Source organism: Eleutherodactylus coqui, chromosome 9 (assembly GCF_035609145.1).
Source record: "Eleutherodactylus coqui strain aEleCoq1 chromosome 9, aEleCoq1.hap1, whole genome shotgun sequence".
Lineage (NCBI taxonomy): Eukaryota > Metazoa > Chordata > Amphibia > Anura > Eleutherodactylidae > Eleutherodactylus > Eleutherodactylus coqui.
In genome coordinates this window covers 17,064,274-17,079,230 of record NC_089845.1, presented here as the reverse complement: position 1 = coordinate 17,079,230, position 14,957 = coordinate 17,064,274, and the positions used below count along the sequence as shown (strand labels likewise).

General features: G+C 44.4%; 1 protein-coding gene across 4 annotated transcripts in view; it reads left to right on the top strand.

The window, feature by feature from the left end:
- RELCH (RAB11 binding and LisH domain, coiled-coil and HEAT repeat containing) overlaps nt 1-14,957 on the top strand; it is a 216,282-nt gene that overhangs the window by 187,734 nt on the left and 13,591 nt on the right. For all 4 annotated transcript variants that reach the window (XM_066579173.1, XM_066579175.1, XM_066579172.1 and 1 more), the window contains 2 exons: nt 2,637-2,725; nt 4,715-4,785. In XM_066579173.1, the coding sequence (XP_066435270.1) occupies nt 2,637-2,725; nt 4,715-4,785 (160 nt within the window). The remainder of the gene's footprint in view (nt 1-2,636; nt 2,726-4,714; nt 4,786-14,957) is intronic.

Sequence of the window (14,957 nt, the reverse complement as noted above, 5' to 3'; positions counted from 1 at the left end):
AAAAAAAATATGCAACACTGCTAACAGCAGCCTGGACAGTACTGCACACGGATAGATGTGGCCCTAGAAAGGACCGTTGGGGTTCTTGAAGCCTACACTCACTGCTAACACTCTCCCTGCCTAACCCCCACTTCTGTCCCTATTGCTGGGCGCAATGCTCTGCAGATCCAATTTTGAAAAAAAAAAAAAAAAAATACAGTGCTAACACAGTACTGCACACTATTCGATGTGGCCCTGAGAAGGACCGTTGGGGTTCTTGAAGCCTACACTAACTCCTAACGCTCTCCCTACAGCAGCTCCAGCACGATACCACTGTCCCTCAGCTAACTCACAAGGCATGTGTGGCGAGCCGCGGGAGGGGCCGACTTTTATACTCGGGTGACATCTGATCGCCCCAGCCACTCACAGCAGGGGGGTGGTATAGGGCTTGAACGTCACAGGGGGAAGTTGTAATGCCTTCCCTGTCTTTCAATTGGCCAGAAAAGCGCGCTAACGTCTCAGAGAGGAAACTGAAAGTAACCGGAACACCGCGTGGTACTCGTTACGAGTAACGAGTATCCCGAACACCCTAATATTCGCACGAATATCAAGCTCGGACGAGTACGTTCGCTCATCTCTACCTACAACCAAAAGGCCCTATTATACTTATAGTGATGATTTTATTAAGTAGAGAATAAAGTAGAGTTCATGGTTATGGAGTTATAACTGCATATTATCTATACTGCCCTTGTGTTGTAGAAACTGGCGTGTTTGTCATCGTCAGCTCCAAACTTTTCCATATGCATTACTAGCTGATATACCCGGTTTCGCCCGAGTTAATTTGGTACTGGTGTTTATCTGGTGTTCACACAGAAAATCTTATGAAGTCGTGGTTACTTTAGAGATACCGGAAAAACATATGTTCACCATTTTGCATGGTTCTTTGCGTTACCCAGGAAACAACACGTGCAGGTAACCATGCGAGGTTTCCTTTATATAATGACATCAGGAAGTGAGAGAATTAGATTACGTACGTACAATCTGGACGCTAATTGTTCTGTGCTTAGAATTGAATAATCAAGTTGGGACCCATTAACTTTTCCTATTTATTACATCTGTGCTTGTGCCAAATTTCAAGTTTCTATGACATCGGGAAGTTGGAGAATTAGTGGCCAGTGACTCAGTGAGGGCTTTCGTCTCTAGATAGATATAGATATTGTCTAGTGCTTCTAGCCATAGCTTTTGTTTGTGTGGGTGTGGGAGGTTTTGATTTCCATAGCTTAGGGATAAGTTGACGCATGGCTAGGAGAAAGAATCTGAGTTGACCTGCTTTGGTCCTTTCCAGAGAGCCTGGAAGCAGTGTAAAAGGAGACATTTCTGGGGAGGAGTTAAAAGCCACATTGTATAGGCTATTTATGTCCAGCAAAATATGGTATATCTGAGAGATCTCTTGATGGTGGGGTGGATGACATGCATAATTTTTCAAATTGAGTTATATACTAGGACTGAGAGATTGCATGTATGTACGTATCTGTAAATACTGAAACCATGTGCCGACCAACGGGCTCAGTCTGCTGATTAGCTCTCAGCATCCTCATACCGGACTCCGAAACCAAGTCACGTAGACACAACAGATGAGTTTCCAATCTAGACAGTAATCTGTAACCACTAAACAATGCCATCAAGTCTCGGTTGCCTAGTAGGGGTGTGAGTGGGCCAGGTCGAGATACCAGACTTAAGCATTTCGCTAGTCTTTTTAGAATTTTTTTGTTTGGTTTTTTTTAAAGCAGGTTTTTTTTTCTTAAAAAGCACTAGTAGCAAATTGACCAATTTGTATCCCTGGAGAAATCTTGTAATTGATTTATCTCAGAATTTCTTGTCCTGTAACAGACATCTGTCATGTTTATTTCTTAAACAACATTTTAGAAACCTAAAGCAACCCTCTGGTTTTAGGATGAAATTCTGCCCTAGACAAGTGGGGGAGGAGGGTATATTATCTATGGTTCATCTATGCCGCCTGTCTAATTTGCCAGTTCCGGGCCCTGTTTTTGGCCACAGATGGCCGTAGGAGTTTATAAACTACGTAATGCACGCTGTGCATTGCTCTCTGCTGTTGATTTTGTGAGCTGCGCTGGCCAATCATAAGCAGGTAAGTGCATGGGTACTCTACCTAATCTCCACAGTGCATTGGTAGAGTTAGTCTGAAGATTGTTTTCCATCTCAGATGGCCGAAAACGGGACCATGAATTGGTGTATCTGAGGGATGGCAGAGAACAAGAAGTGCAGGTAATATACTTCTCTTCCCTCCGGGACAGATACAGAACAGGAAGGTCACTTTAACCATAAACCTATCAATTGGTCAGTCATGTTGACAGATGAGCTGAAGTTGTTGTGTGTTGCCTCCCAACTCTCCCATGACAGCAGATGTTGGTAGAAAGAGGGAATCAAGTGTGTTGGATTTCAAGATGCTGATCCTTTGTTCCCATAGAATTAAGGACATACACTGTCATTTGTCTGACAGCCATGTTTGTTTGACTTCACCCTAAACTTGCAGGTTCAACCAAGTCTCCCATACGTGATTTGCTGAAGTTAAAGCTTTATAGATGTTGGTATAACTACAAAACAGTTTGTTTAGACTACCTTAACACATTTGTCAGTCATATCGGAAGAGTTGATGGTCAATCACTTTTTACCGGGTCTCAGGTGTCTGCGTGTTGACATGGAACAGCTTTCCCCTGAACATGAGGTAAGTTTGACTGCTCTACAAATCTCAGCCAAAGTAGTTTTTGTTTGGTTTTAGTTTTCAATATTGGGATGAATTGGTGTTTCTTTTGTAGGCTTTAGGCTTCTTTCACATGGGCTACAGAACGTGCGTATGCGATGGGTTCTTTCACATGAGATGTTTTGTAGCCTGAAGGAACCCATTGGAGACCAGGAGCTTTACATACATGCATTTTGTAATGATGATTTTGCAGCCCGTGTGAGAGGCCCTGGGAATGGAGTACACATAGCACTAATGTGCTGTTCATCTGAGAGCCACGTACCAAACTACCATTGTGTGCGGTCAGCCTGTAGTAGTCTTTTTAGTGTGTGTGTTGTACGTAATTCACAGTTCTTTTTAGATAAGAGTCCATTACTTAGTGTTGGGTTTGCTTTGTGACATATAAGCTATTAACTGACCAGACAATGTTTTTAATCCTATATTCAACCAAACCCTACATTAATAGGCTGACCAACTGTGTGATTACCATCAGTGCTAACAGACACTTTATAATCCAGAATACCACAAGTAATTTCAACCAGAATGTATTTTATTAAACCTTTCTTTAAAAATGAGTGTAAATAATGGATCTTGATATCATAAAATGTGCTAAAATCCAAACCCATTGTCTGCCACATTCATGTTTAGCATACGAATATTCCTAGTTATAACATGTTAACCACAACTTCTCTAGGCACTATAGTGAATTTATGGTGATATCATGCATGAATATTATCCGCCCTGGTAGTGCGGAGGGATGGGTTTCAGCTGCTTTGTACCACGGTCAGTACAACGCTTGTCCTTGGCTTTTTTGGTAGTGCAGCTCAGCTCTATTCACATGAAGCCTTGTTGAGCTACAGTACCACATACAAGCTATGGATAGATGTGGTAATGTTTTGGGCACAAAGTAGCCATGTTTTTCTCATCTTAGAAACCTCTTTAATACATAAACCTGCCTATTAAGTCGTAGATCCTTGCAAGAACCTTCTAGTTCTCAAGCACAATGCACATTTTATGCATGCCCCTCTTTTTGCAGTAAGTGATTAAGTCTGCTGTGTCAAGAAGTTAAAGGGGTTGAAGAATTAAAAACAAAAAACATAGCCGCAATCTATGCCGCCTGTGGAAACCCATGCTAGGATGGGAGAATGTATCTCTAGGGGAGGTGGAGCATGGGTGGAGCTAATTCCCGGAACTTAGCCTTACCTCCTCTCATTGCGAATAGTGCAGAGGGGGCGGGAGCTCAGTGCACTGCTCCCGACTCTTCCAGCCTCCTCCCCCTGCAGAGAGATCGGATCCATGGGGGCTGCTGAAAATACTCACCCCGGTCCTCTGCAATGTCCCACTGTGATCGGGACTTCCCGCGGGTTTCTGTGCATGCACCGATGTGGCGTGCATGCGCAGGAAGCGCTGCAAATTTTAAAATGTGCCTGCACCCAGTTGTCAGGGAGATGTGATCAGGGACCGTATGCTGTTCCCGGTCACATTATCACAGTTATCCGTTGGTGCGTCTGATCTGCGGTAATATGCGGATCAGTCAAATGCACGGATTATACAGTTCCGCTGACATTAGCGGGTCGGAATTATGTAATCACTCACAGAAAACAGAACGCAGCATGTTCTATTATACCGTGGATATCTACAACATAGAGCCCATTGTGCTCCATGCTCGTGGATATACCCACAGCCCATATGTAACTGCATTATGTACAGGCTGCAGATACCCGCGTCATCGCTAAGCGACGCTGTGTGAGCCCGGCGTTATTCAGATCGCAACCTGTAATACGTAATTTACAAGAAGCATCGGGAATGCTCGCCTTCCTGCAGTTCCAGAAGCAGCTTGTTGAGACCGCCGCACCTCATCAAGATTAGGAAGCCTCAGCGTAGCATAACATGCTTTGTGTCCCCGGAAACAAATAGAAGCTGGTAAGTGAATGTGCGGCAGGGCTCTGATGTCTGTGATTTTTCTTTTGTCAGGTTATTTTAAGCTCCATGATAAAAGAATGTGAACAGAAGGTGGAAAACAAGAGTGTCCAGGAGCCTCAAGGGTAGGTGCCCATGTTCATTTTTGAAGTGCCTTTGTCATGACAACCTAAAAAAAAATCCTGCAAGTGTTACTAAGAAAGATTCAGGTTATTTTAGATAGAATTTGGAATTCACCTAGAAATGCATATGTCCTTTAAACAAAAGTAGGTAATGCCCCTGGTCACGTGTAAAGACTTGGGCCTCCCTCACACAGACGGTTTTTTAAGCAGAACCTCTCATACAACCACTTGATAGCGCTGCGATCTATTTTTGTGCGTTTAGTGCTCCTCATCAATGAGGGGTGCTAAAGTCTGGCGTTGGCTGTAGCATCACTGCGGCCGATAATTAAGTAAAACGTTGCAAAGCACTGCGATTTTAATCGCAGCACGTTCAGCAACGCCTGTGTGAGAGAGGCCTTAAAGGGCCACTCTGACGAAAATGCATTTTCCATCACTGTGCCAGTGTGACAGGCAATTGCCTTTCACACTTTGGATGTCTCCTATGTATATTGCAGTTGCTTTCATGCAGTGCAGCCTCCTGTCTGATGCTTATAAGGTACCATATTGATGCTGAGAGTTCTTCCTACTTTATTTCCTTTTATGCTAATTTTCCCATGGTGCATCAGTGCAGAATCACATGACCAGCTAGAGCCAGTATCCTCTCAGTCTGCAGAGAAGACGGTGTGATTATTACTACTGTTTATTCACTTACATAAACTTTAGATCTATAAGCTATACAATCTGGAGAATGAGCTGTGATCACCTTCCTTATGACTGTGTGACAGGAGCCTCTACTTGTCAAGCCATTAGAGGTACCCCTGACGAAGTACCAGAGTGGCTGAAATGTGCTTTGCATTTTAAAGGATGAGCTAAAGAATGCATTTTATTTTGGATCCCCTTGGTACCTTGGATTTTTGTCCGTATCTTGGTGGTTTCCCTTCGTATACGTCCTCGATGAATGTGATATCATTCAAGACTAAGTGTTCATGCGCGTTAACCAGAGATAACTTGCAACAGTGCGTGTGTAAAAACTATAGATCAAGCATGCGCTGTTGTGATTGTTGATCACTGCCAACGCACCTCTCGGCCTGATGTCACAACAGGCTGTGCAGCGGTGCCAGGATTGTATCCCATAGGGGGTATGAAGCTGAGCCTAGAGCTTCATTCTCATGACTCGGTCATGTCTCCTAGTCACAAACTGGACTAGGAGACATTGACTATAATGGGGTCATCTGCTTTCTGCCCAGTTATACGGCTTTTGAACCGAAGAAAAAGCTCTGCATGCAGCACTTTGTCTACCGGTATGTTGTGCCAGATCTGTCCAAAACAGATGTGCAGCTGCACGAAAACCTTTAAAATCCAGATAAGGAAAACTGCACTGGTCACACGGTTTCTGACTTCAGAGGGTCTGAGGTGTTTTTAGAGTAATTTAAAAAAAAAAAAAAAAAGTACTTGCTGACATGCTGTATAAGTGTTCCCTCACCATCTCTCTGCTTATAGATGGCCTGCCTTCTTTTATTTCCCCAATAGCACAGGGAAGATCAGTTGATGCTCTATCTACTTTCTGAGAGAAAACCGATACAAAATAAGAATTTAAAAGTTCGGCCTTCTCAACATTCATGACAAATTCACCATTTTCATCTTGTAAGCATCCAACAGCATCTTTGACTTTTTTTCTTTTCTTTTTTTGCATCTTTACTCTCTTGCTTTTGACATACCCCCAAAATCATTTTTTATTACTTTTGGCCTCTGTTGCAAGCCTCAATTCATTATTAGCTTTAGCTTTTTTAACACTTGCCCTACAGTTTCTGCAGACCGCATTATATTCTTCTTTAAATTTTCCCCCCTCTTTCTATTTGATACATACGGTAAAAATGAAGAAAAACGTTTAAGTTCTGTGTTCATCCATTCTGGTCTCTTTAAATGCTTCCCATTCTTCCTTTTAGGGATTGTTAACGATTGTGCTTTGAGAATCTCATTTTGCAATATTTCCCAACCACCTTGGACATTTCTGCTCTTAAGAACATCCAGCTATTGGATTCTTACCGTCCTCTTTCGGAGTTCATTAAAATCTGCCTTTCTGAAATCCAACCTTGAGGTCTGAGTTTTCTCAGGTCTTCCTCCCCTTTTTATCCAAAATTCAAGGATAGCATGATCACTGCCTCCTAAGGACACAGTCACCCTTACTCCCTCAACCATTCCCTCACTGTTGGTAAGAATTTGGTCCAAGATGGCAGATCCCCTTGTTTTCCTTTTAACTTTTTGGAAGATAACGTTGTCAGTAAGAGCGGCTAAGAATTTGTGGGATGCATTACTTTTACCTGAGAGAGATTCCTAACAAATGCCTGGATCAGTGAAATCTCCCATGATCAGTATGTTGTGCTTCTTTGAGAGTTTGGCCATCCGGTGTATAAAGGGTTCATCCCTATCTTCTGCTTGTCCAGGCGGCCTATAGTAAATGCCTACAATGGTGTCCTTTCTGTTCTCTTTGCATTCTTAGCCAAACCGTTTCCTCAGAACTTCCAGTGTGGGTGTGTGTGCGTGGTAAAATAAAATAGAATCTATAAAATAGAATTTGTTTATTCAGCATGCCCCTCCTCCTCACCGCCCAAAAAGTTATACAATGGGTCATTCCAGAATAAATCTTCCAAATGACTTTTTGTTCTTTGCATGGCTAGCTGTAGTTCTCAGTGATACAATTTTGGGGTACATATAGTGTATTGCAGTCATTCCAGGACAAATCACCCAAGGGGTAACCTCCTACCATCTCTGCTTTTCATGAAATTTTGAACATTTGTTTTGTACTAGAATGTATATAATAAAAGAAAAAAAGTAAATTTTCAGACCCATCATGTCATGGGGTCATGAAATACAGGTTGAGGTCAGTTTTACAAAGGTCACAAAGAACCCTAATTTTTATAATATCTCTGACACTTTAGAAAAGGAAGATATGCAAAGTGTCCTATTCATAGTAATGTGTAGATGTATAACTTAGCACTGTAATTTTCATACAAGTTTAACGTAAAATTGGAACAAAAATTTTTTTGGAGCTGATAGAGCAGCGGTGATGCGGTTCCTTCCTCCTAGGCTCTTATAGAGCAGCGGTGATGCGGTTCCTTCCTCCTAGGCTCTTATAGAGCAGCGGTGAATGCGGTTCCTTCCCCCATCCAGTTCAGCCTATTTACCCCCCAAATGTTAATCTAGAGAAATGCAAAAAAAAAAAAAAAGATTCATATTACACAGATTTTATATGGGGAAAATTGGCTTCTGTCTTGATGTGTCGCGCCTCTGTGGAGATGATGATCTGCGTTTTACATGGTGATTCCCACCACCCTGTGAGCTCATTGGTCAAGCAGCAAGCCTCGAAGGGAACTTCCCTTACCAATCCTTCAAGTAGACAGTCATGGGGATTCACTGACTGGCTGTAAAAATGTTTTTATATGATTGGGTGAGAGATCTGCTTTTGAACATATGTTTAGGTGTATTTGGTAATGTTTGAGACCACGGAAATGATAGTTGGTTACAATCAAGAATTTTTTTTTCTCAAATTGCACGACACTTTCCTGAAATTTTGTGGTAAGAAACTTCAATGTATAGTAGATGGATTATATACACGCATACATTTTTTTTCAGCTTTCCCTCTGGAGTGGTTTCATTCCAAAAGGGGGGGAAAAAACTAATTTTTGTTCCTATTGTATTTGTAATTAGTGTTATGTAGATTTAGAACACGTTTCCTATTATCGGGCAGAGAATGACGCCTCAAGTCTTCATATCAGTAGTTTCCTAGATATGAATTGATTAAAATTATGGTGGTACAGAAAATTGACACCACCCACCCAGCTTTGTATTTCTTGGCCCCATAATCCAATGGGTCTTAAAGTTTGAGATTTTTATATACAGTCTAGTAACTAACAAATTGCCAAGTTTCGTAAAAAGCGGAGCTAGTAGGTTGTTACTCCTTGGGTGACTTGTCCTGGAATGACCCCCAATACACAGTGTATCCCAAAATGGTACCAATAAAGACTTCAGCTCACCATGCAAAGAACAAGCCCTCATTTGGCCATGTCGACAAGGAAATAAGTTATGACTTTTGAAAAGAGGGACGCAACAATTTTGTAGGATGATTATCTCCAAAGTACCAAACCAGGCTGTGTTATTAAGGGGTTTATATTGCTATACAGACTTACACACCCCTGTTAGTGGCTGCAAGGGATCTACTGGGCTGTGGCTTATTTCATATACAGTAGGATGATGGAATGAATTGCTAAATATTTGATGGGAGGCTACTTCTTATTTGGGCAGTGTGTGAATTGTCTTGGTCATTTTACATTGACATGACTATGCTCTCTTAGGATGATTTCAGATCTGTGCCTTTCGGGAAGCAGGGAAGGGGAATCCTCACGGCTAAATGGTTTAGTCTCTGGGCCGCCCCATTGACTATGCAGCACTTTTTCTTCCGGTATTTACAGCTGGATCTGCAATGGAATAATGACCTCATGTGATCTAGACTCTATGCTTCTCTTAATACTTCCCAGAATTATGTTTGCCTTTTTGGCTGCTGCATCACACTGTTGACTCATGTTCAGTGTATAATCTATTAGTATACCCAAGTCTTTTTCACATGTGCTGCTGCTTAGCCCAATTCCTCCCATTCTGTATGTGCTTCTTTTTTCTTGCCTAGATGTAGGACTTTGCATTTCTCCCTGTTAAATAACGTTAGTCGCTGCCCACTGTGCAAGCTTTTTCTAGATCTTTTTGAATACTCTGTTCCTTAGTGTTGGCTATCCCTCCTAGCTTTGTGTCATCAGCAAATTTGATCAGTTTCTCATCACTTCCCTCCTCCAGATAATTTCTAAAAATGTTGAACACCACTGGGCCTAGGACAGAGCCTTGTGGTACCCCACCTGATACATTCTTCCACTTGGATGTGCAGCCATTTATGACCACTTTTTGAGTACGATCACTCAGCCAGTTGTGAATCCACCTAACAGTTGTCTTGTCAATCCCATTTTTGGTCATTTTTTCAATAAGTATAGTATGAGATACTTTGTCAAATGCTTTACTAAGGTCAAGATATACTTTATCTACCTCATTTCCCTGATCAACCCAGTCGGTGATTCTCTCATAGAAGGAAAATGTGCAACCACCCTAACTCCTCCTCCTTTGTTATATATATATATATATATATATATATATATATATATATATATATATATATATATATATATATATATATATATATATATATATAATGTGTGTGTGTCCTTTATGCGCTACTACACCATTCATTCGATTGCCATGAAACTTTGGGAAGTTGTTGAGTACACTCCTGGGAAGATTACTGGCATAGTACATCTATCCTATGATAAATGGCGCGTGTGCGTCGTCGACAGTTACGCCCCCCCCCCCCCCCCCACGTAGATCGCTTGATTTCCATCATTGCCACTAATTCTCTCACTTCCCAATGTAATAGAAACTTGAAATTTGGCACGAGCATTGATTATGTCATAAATAGGAAAAGCTAATGGGTCGCAACTCGATTATTCAATTCTAGGCGCCAAAGAATTGGCATCCAAATTTTACGTACGGAATCTAATTTTCTCACTTCCCAATGTCATAGAAACTTGAAATTTGGCACAAGCATTGATTGTCATAAATAGGAAAAGGTAATGGGTCCCAACTCCATTTTTCAATTCTAAGCACAAAAGAATTAGCGTCCAAACCTATATATATATATATATATATATATATATATATATGAATGTATGTCTGCCCTTTATGCATTACTACACCATTCATCCAATTGCCATGAAACTTTGTGAAGTTGTTGAGTACACCTCTGGGAAGATTACTGGCATGGTACATCTATCCTACGATAGGTGGCGCGCGTGCGAGTGTCGTTGACAGTTATGCCCCCCAGACAAAGATCGTTTGATTTCCATTTCAAGCACGAAAGCAAAAGGCATTACGACCAACGGGATGAGTTTTCAACCAGAAAATGATGCATCCACCGACCGTTTCGCAAGACACTTGCTGGATATTGAGAATGCTGATGTAAAATGAAAGCTGTGCTGTGATTGGTTGCTATTTCTTATACTGCTGAGGTAACATGAAAGCTGTGCTGTGATTGGTTGCTATATATTATACTGCTGAGGCAACATGAAAGCTGTGCTGTGATTGGTTGCTATTTCTACTACTGAGGTTACATGAAAGCTGTGCTATGATTGGTTGCTATATATTATACCGCTGAGGTAAAATGAATGCTGCGCTGTGATTGGTTGCTATTTTTTATATTGCTGAGGCAGAATAAGAGTTGCGCTGTGATTGGTTGGTATTTCTGCTGAGGTAACATGTAAGCTGCGCTGCGATTGATTGTTATCTAGATATATAAAAACGAATGTATGTATGTCTTCGCAGCAACGCGCGACGGGTAAGCTAGTTTCATATATTTTCAATACATCCTATAGTGAACTATTCATTCCCTGTTAGCTGCATGGTATTTGCTCTTGTTTGAACCCTGAAATATCTTATTATTTTGAGGAGGCCTTCACACTGGCGATAAAATCGTGTGATTTTTGTGCGATAGTGAGTGAAAACGCAGAATTATGAAACCAATAATGATTATTGCGTTGCAGAGCATAAAGTTAAGATATTTGTGCGATGCGGTTTTCCCCATGACATCATGACAGCATACGCTGGAGGTTGCTCACCTGCTGACCTGAAGGGACAGGAAGAGGCAGAATATAAAAAGCACCTCCCCTCCACCAACACCAGTGTTTTTCCTGTCCCTTCAGGACAGCAGCGGCAGAACTCCAGCAACGCTGTCCCATGCCGGAGGAGGACTTACCGGCGAAGCAGCGGCGTGGATCTTTCGGGCAGCCCCGGCAAACCCAGTGGGAAGGACCCCATCTGGGAGCTTTCCGGGGACTGCGTGGGCCGGGGCCCAAGTACGGGTTGCCGGCACCACTGCGGCCGTCATTTCGGGCGGCGGCCGCCATCTCCGGTGGGCCGGGGTCCAAGTACGGGCTGCCGGCACCACTGCGGCCGTCATTGCGGCGGCGGCCGCCATCTCCGGGTCCAGGGCCGACAGGAGCGCTCCAGGGGGCGTGGCTTCGGATACAGCGCGGTGACGTCAGGCGCTCCGCAAAGGGGGCGTGGCCTGGCGCGGCCGGCGCCAAATTCAAAAATCTGCTGCCCCTGCATCAGCTGGTGGTGTTTCTGCACGCTAAGGAACGATCCTAAGCACAGGAAGCGTTCCTGCAAGGCGCAAGATGTCGACCAGAGAGGACCCAGAGACCCTCCTAACTGTAAGTGGTCCAGTGGACCAACCTACACCTGCACTACATACACTTCCCGACTAACAGAGTTTCCCTTGTCTTACAGGACAGGGATACTCAAAAACCGAGGGAGGCTAGACGCAGGAGTAAAAAATGTCCAGTATGTCTAACCAAACTTGACGACTCCTGCACCAAAACGTTATGCGCTACCTGCTCCGCGAAAATTATGCAGGAGGAAAAAACTTCCCTTATGGCCGAAATTCGGTCAGTTGTCCGAGAAGAAGTGCAGTCCTCCCTCTCAGACCTCCAACCTGGGCCTTCCGGGGTTACACGCAGGTCGGTTCCGGCGGTGTCTGAGTCTGACTCCGACATAGCGGAAAATGTGGATTTTGACGGGGAAGTGACGCAGGAGGACAAGAAATATCTTTTCTCTACCGCGGACATGGATCAGCTGCTAAAAGCAGTACGCAGGACCATGCAGGTGGAGGAAGATGTGCAGCAACCCCGCACAGTCCAGGAGGATATGTTCGCGGGGTTACTCCCGCAACAAAAATCTTCATTCCCCGTAAACGCCACACTCAAGCAGCTGATTCTAAATGAGTGGGAGAGCGTAGATCAGGCTCCGCTAATCCCCAGGGAATTTAAAGAACGCCTGTTATTTCCGGGAGATGAAGTGTCCTTTTTGGACGAGATACCTAAAGTCGATGCTGCAATTGCCATGGTATCCAGAAAGTCCGGGTTGCCCTTTGAGGATACGTCCCACTTAAAGGACCCGTTGGACCATAAGGTGGACACATCCATGCGTAAAGCCTGGTCTACTTCCGGTCTCATCATGAAAGCTAACATCGCGGCCACTTCCGTGGCTCGTTCCATGGCAATCTGGTTGGACCAATTCGCAGCCCTAGTGGACCAAAAAGCCCCTAGGGAGGAGTTCGCAAGCGGCATCCCTCTGCTGCGAATGGCAACAGGGTTCCTGGCAGATGCTTCGATGGAAACAGTCCGCCTCGGAGCCCGCATGGCAGCCCTATCGAACACCGCCAGAAGGGCAGTGTGGGTGAAAGAGTGGTCAGGGGACGCAGCGTCCAAAAATAGGCTATGTACCCTACCGTTCCGGGGCGGGCGTATATTCGGACCAGACCTGGATCGTCTGCTGGAGAAAGCAGCTGACAAGAGTCACGGACTGCCTGCCACCAGACCACCCAAGAGACCCTTCACCCCTCATCCCTCGTCTACGTACGCCGGGAAGGGAAAGACCGGAAGATGGTCTTATCCAAAGGGCGGAAGGGGTAAGACTTTAACTTTTGTCCCTCAGCCCATACTTTCGGGCCCGGTAGGGGGTAGACTGACTCGCTGTGCCAATAGCTGGCGTAGTATTACAACTAATGAGTGGGTACTGCACCTAGTGGCGGAGGGGTACAGGATCGAGCTACTATCCTGCCCCCCGGACAGGTTTATGATAACCCCAACCCAGTCTCCAGGCCTAGAACAGGCTCTGTTGGAGGGTGTACGGAACCTGCAGGGTCTCGGCGCAATTATCCCAGTCCCTAAGAAGGAACAGGGAAAAGGTTTCTATTCCCCCCTCTTTCTGGTTCCCAAACCAGACGGCTCCCACCGCACCATTATCAATTTAAAACAACTGAATAAATTCATTGAATATAGGAGATTCAAAATGGAAACCATTAGAACTGCAACTCCTTTAATTGCCAGGGATAACGTAATGGCTACAATAGACCTTAAGGATGCCTATTTTCATATCCCTATTTACGCCAGCTCACAAAAATTTCTGAGGTTTGCGCTGAGGGTAGAGGGGGAAATCCGCCACTTCCAGTTCGTCTGCCTACCATTTGGAATCTCCTCGGCTCCGCGAATTTTTTCCAAGGTCGTGATGGAAATGGTGGCCTTCTTACGAAATCAGGGTGTCATGATCATCCCCTACTTAGACGACTTCCTGTTGGTGGCAGATTCCCCGTCTGCTCTGAGATCACACTTAGAGTCCACATTGCAATTATTTAAGGAGCTTGGCTGGATTGTTAACGAGTCAAAATCCAACATGGAGCCAGAAACCAGGAAGAAATTCCTGGGTGTCATCCTGGATTCCAGTCTACAAAATTCGTCCCTTCCTCCCCTAAGAAAACCTCTTATCATAGAGGAATGTTCCAACCTATATAAAAAACATAGGGTAACGATAAGAGACGCAATGCGGATCCTGGGACTAATGACTTCGTGCATCGGCGTGGTCCCCTGGGCCCAATTCCACAGTCGCGGACTCCAGTCACTAATTCTCCAGAATTGGGACAAGTTGCAGGCTTCGCTTGATCAGACAATCCCTATTTCTGCGGAAGCCAGAGCTTCACTCCGTTGGTGGGTGTCGTCGGACAACCTGTCTCAGGCATCCGATTGGAATTTGGACCCGGCCGTAATAATCACGACCGATGCCAGCGCCAAAGGGTGGGGGGCCCACTTTGAAGGCGGTTATGTACAGGGGGCCTGGGACGTTCACGAGAAAGCTAGCTCATCGAACTTTAGGGAGCTTAAAGCTGTATGGAAATCCCTGCGTAGCCTGCAAACACGATTAGTGGCGAAACATGTGAGGATCTTCTCAGACAATATGACAACAGTATCACTCATTCGCCACCAGGGTACCACCAGGAATCCTCCACTACAACGACTGGCGGGGCGGATCCTTCAATGGGCGGAAGGCACAACAAAGTCCCTATCGGCCTTTCATATAAGAGGAGCCGAGAACTCAGCCGCGGACTTTTTAAGCAGAAGGAAAGTGGACCCAGGAGAGTGGGAACTCCATCCAGAGGTGTTCAGCCTTCTTGTGGAGAAGTGGGGGGTACCAGAAGTAGACCTCTTTGCGTCAAGCGCAAACACCAAATGCCGGCTTTTCTTTTCCAGAGGCGCAGAGAAACAGGC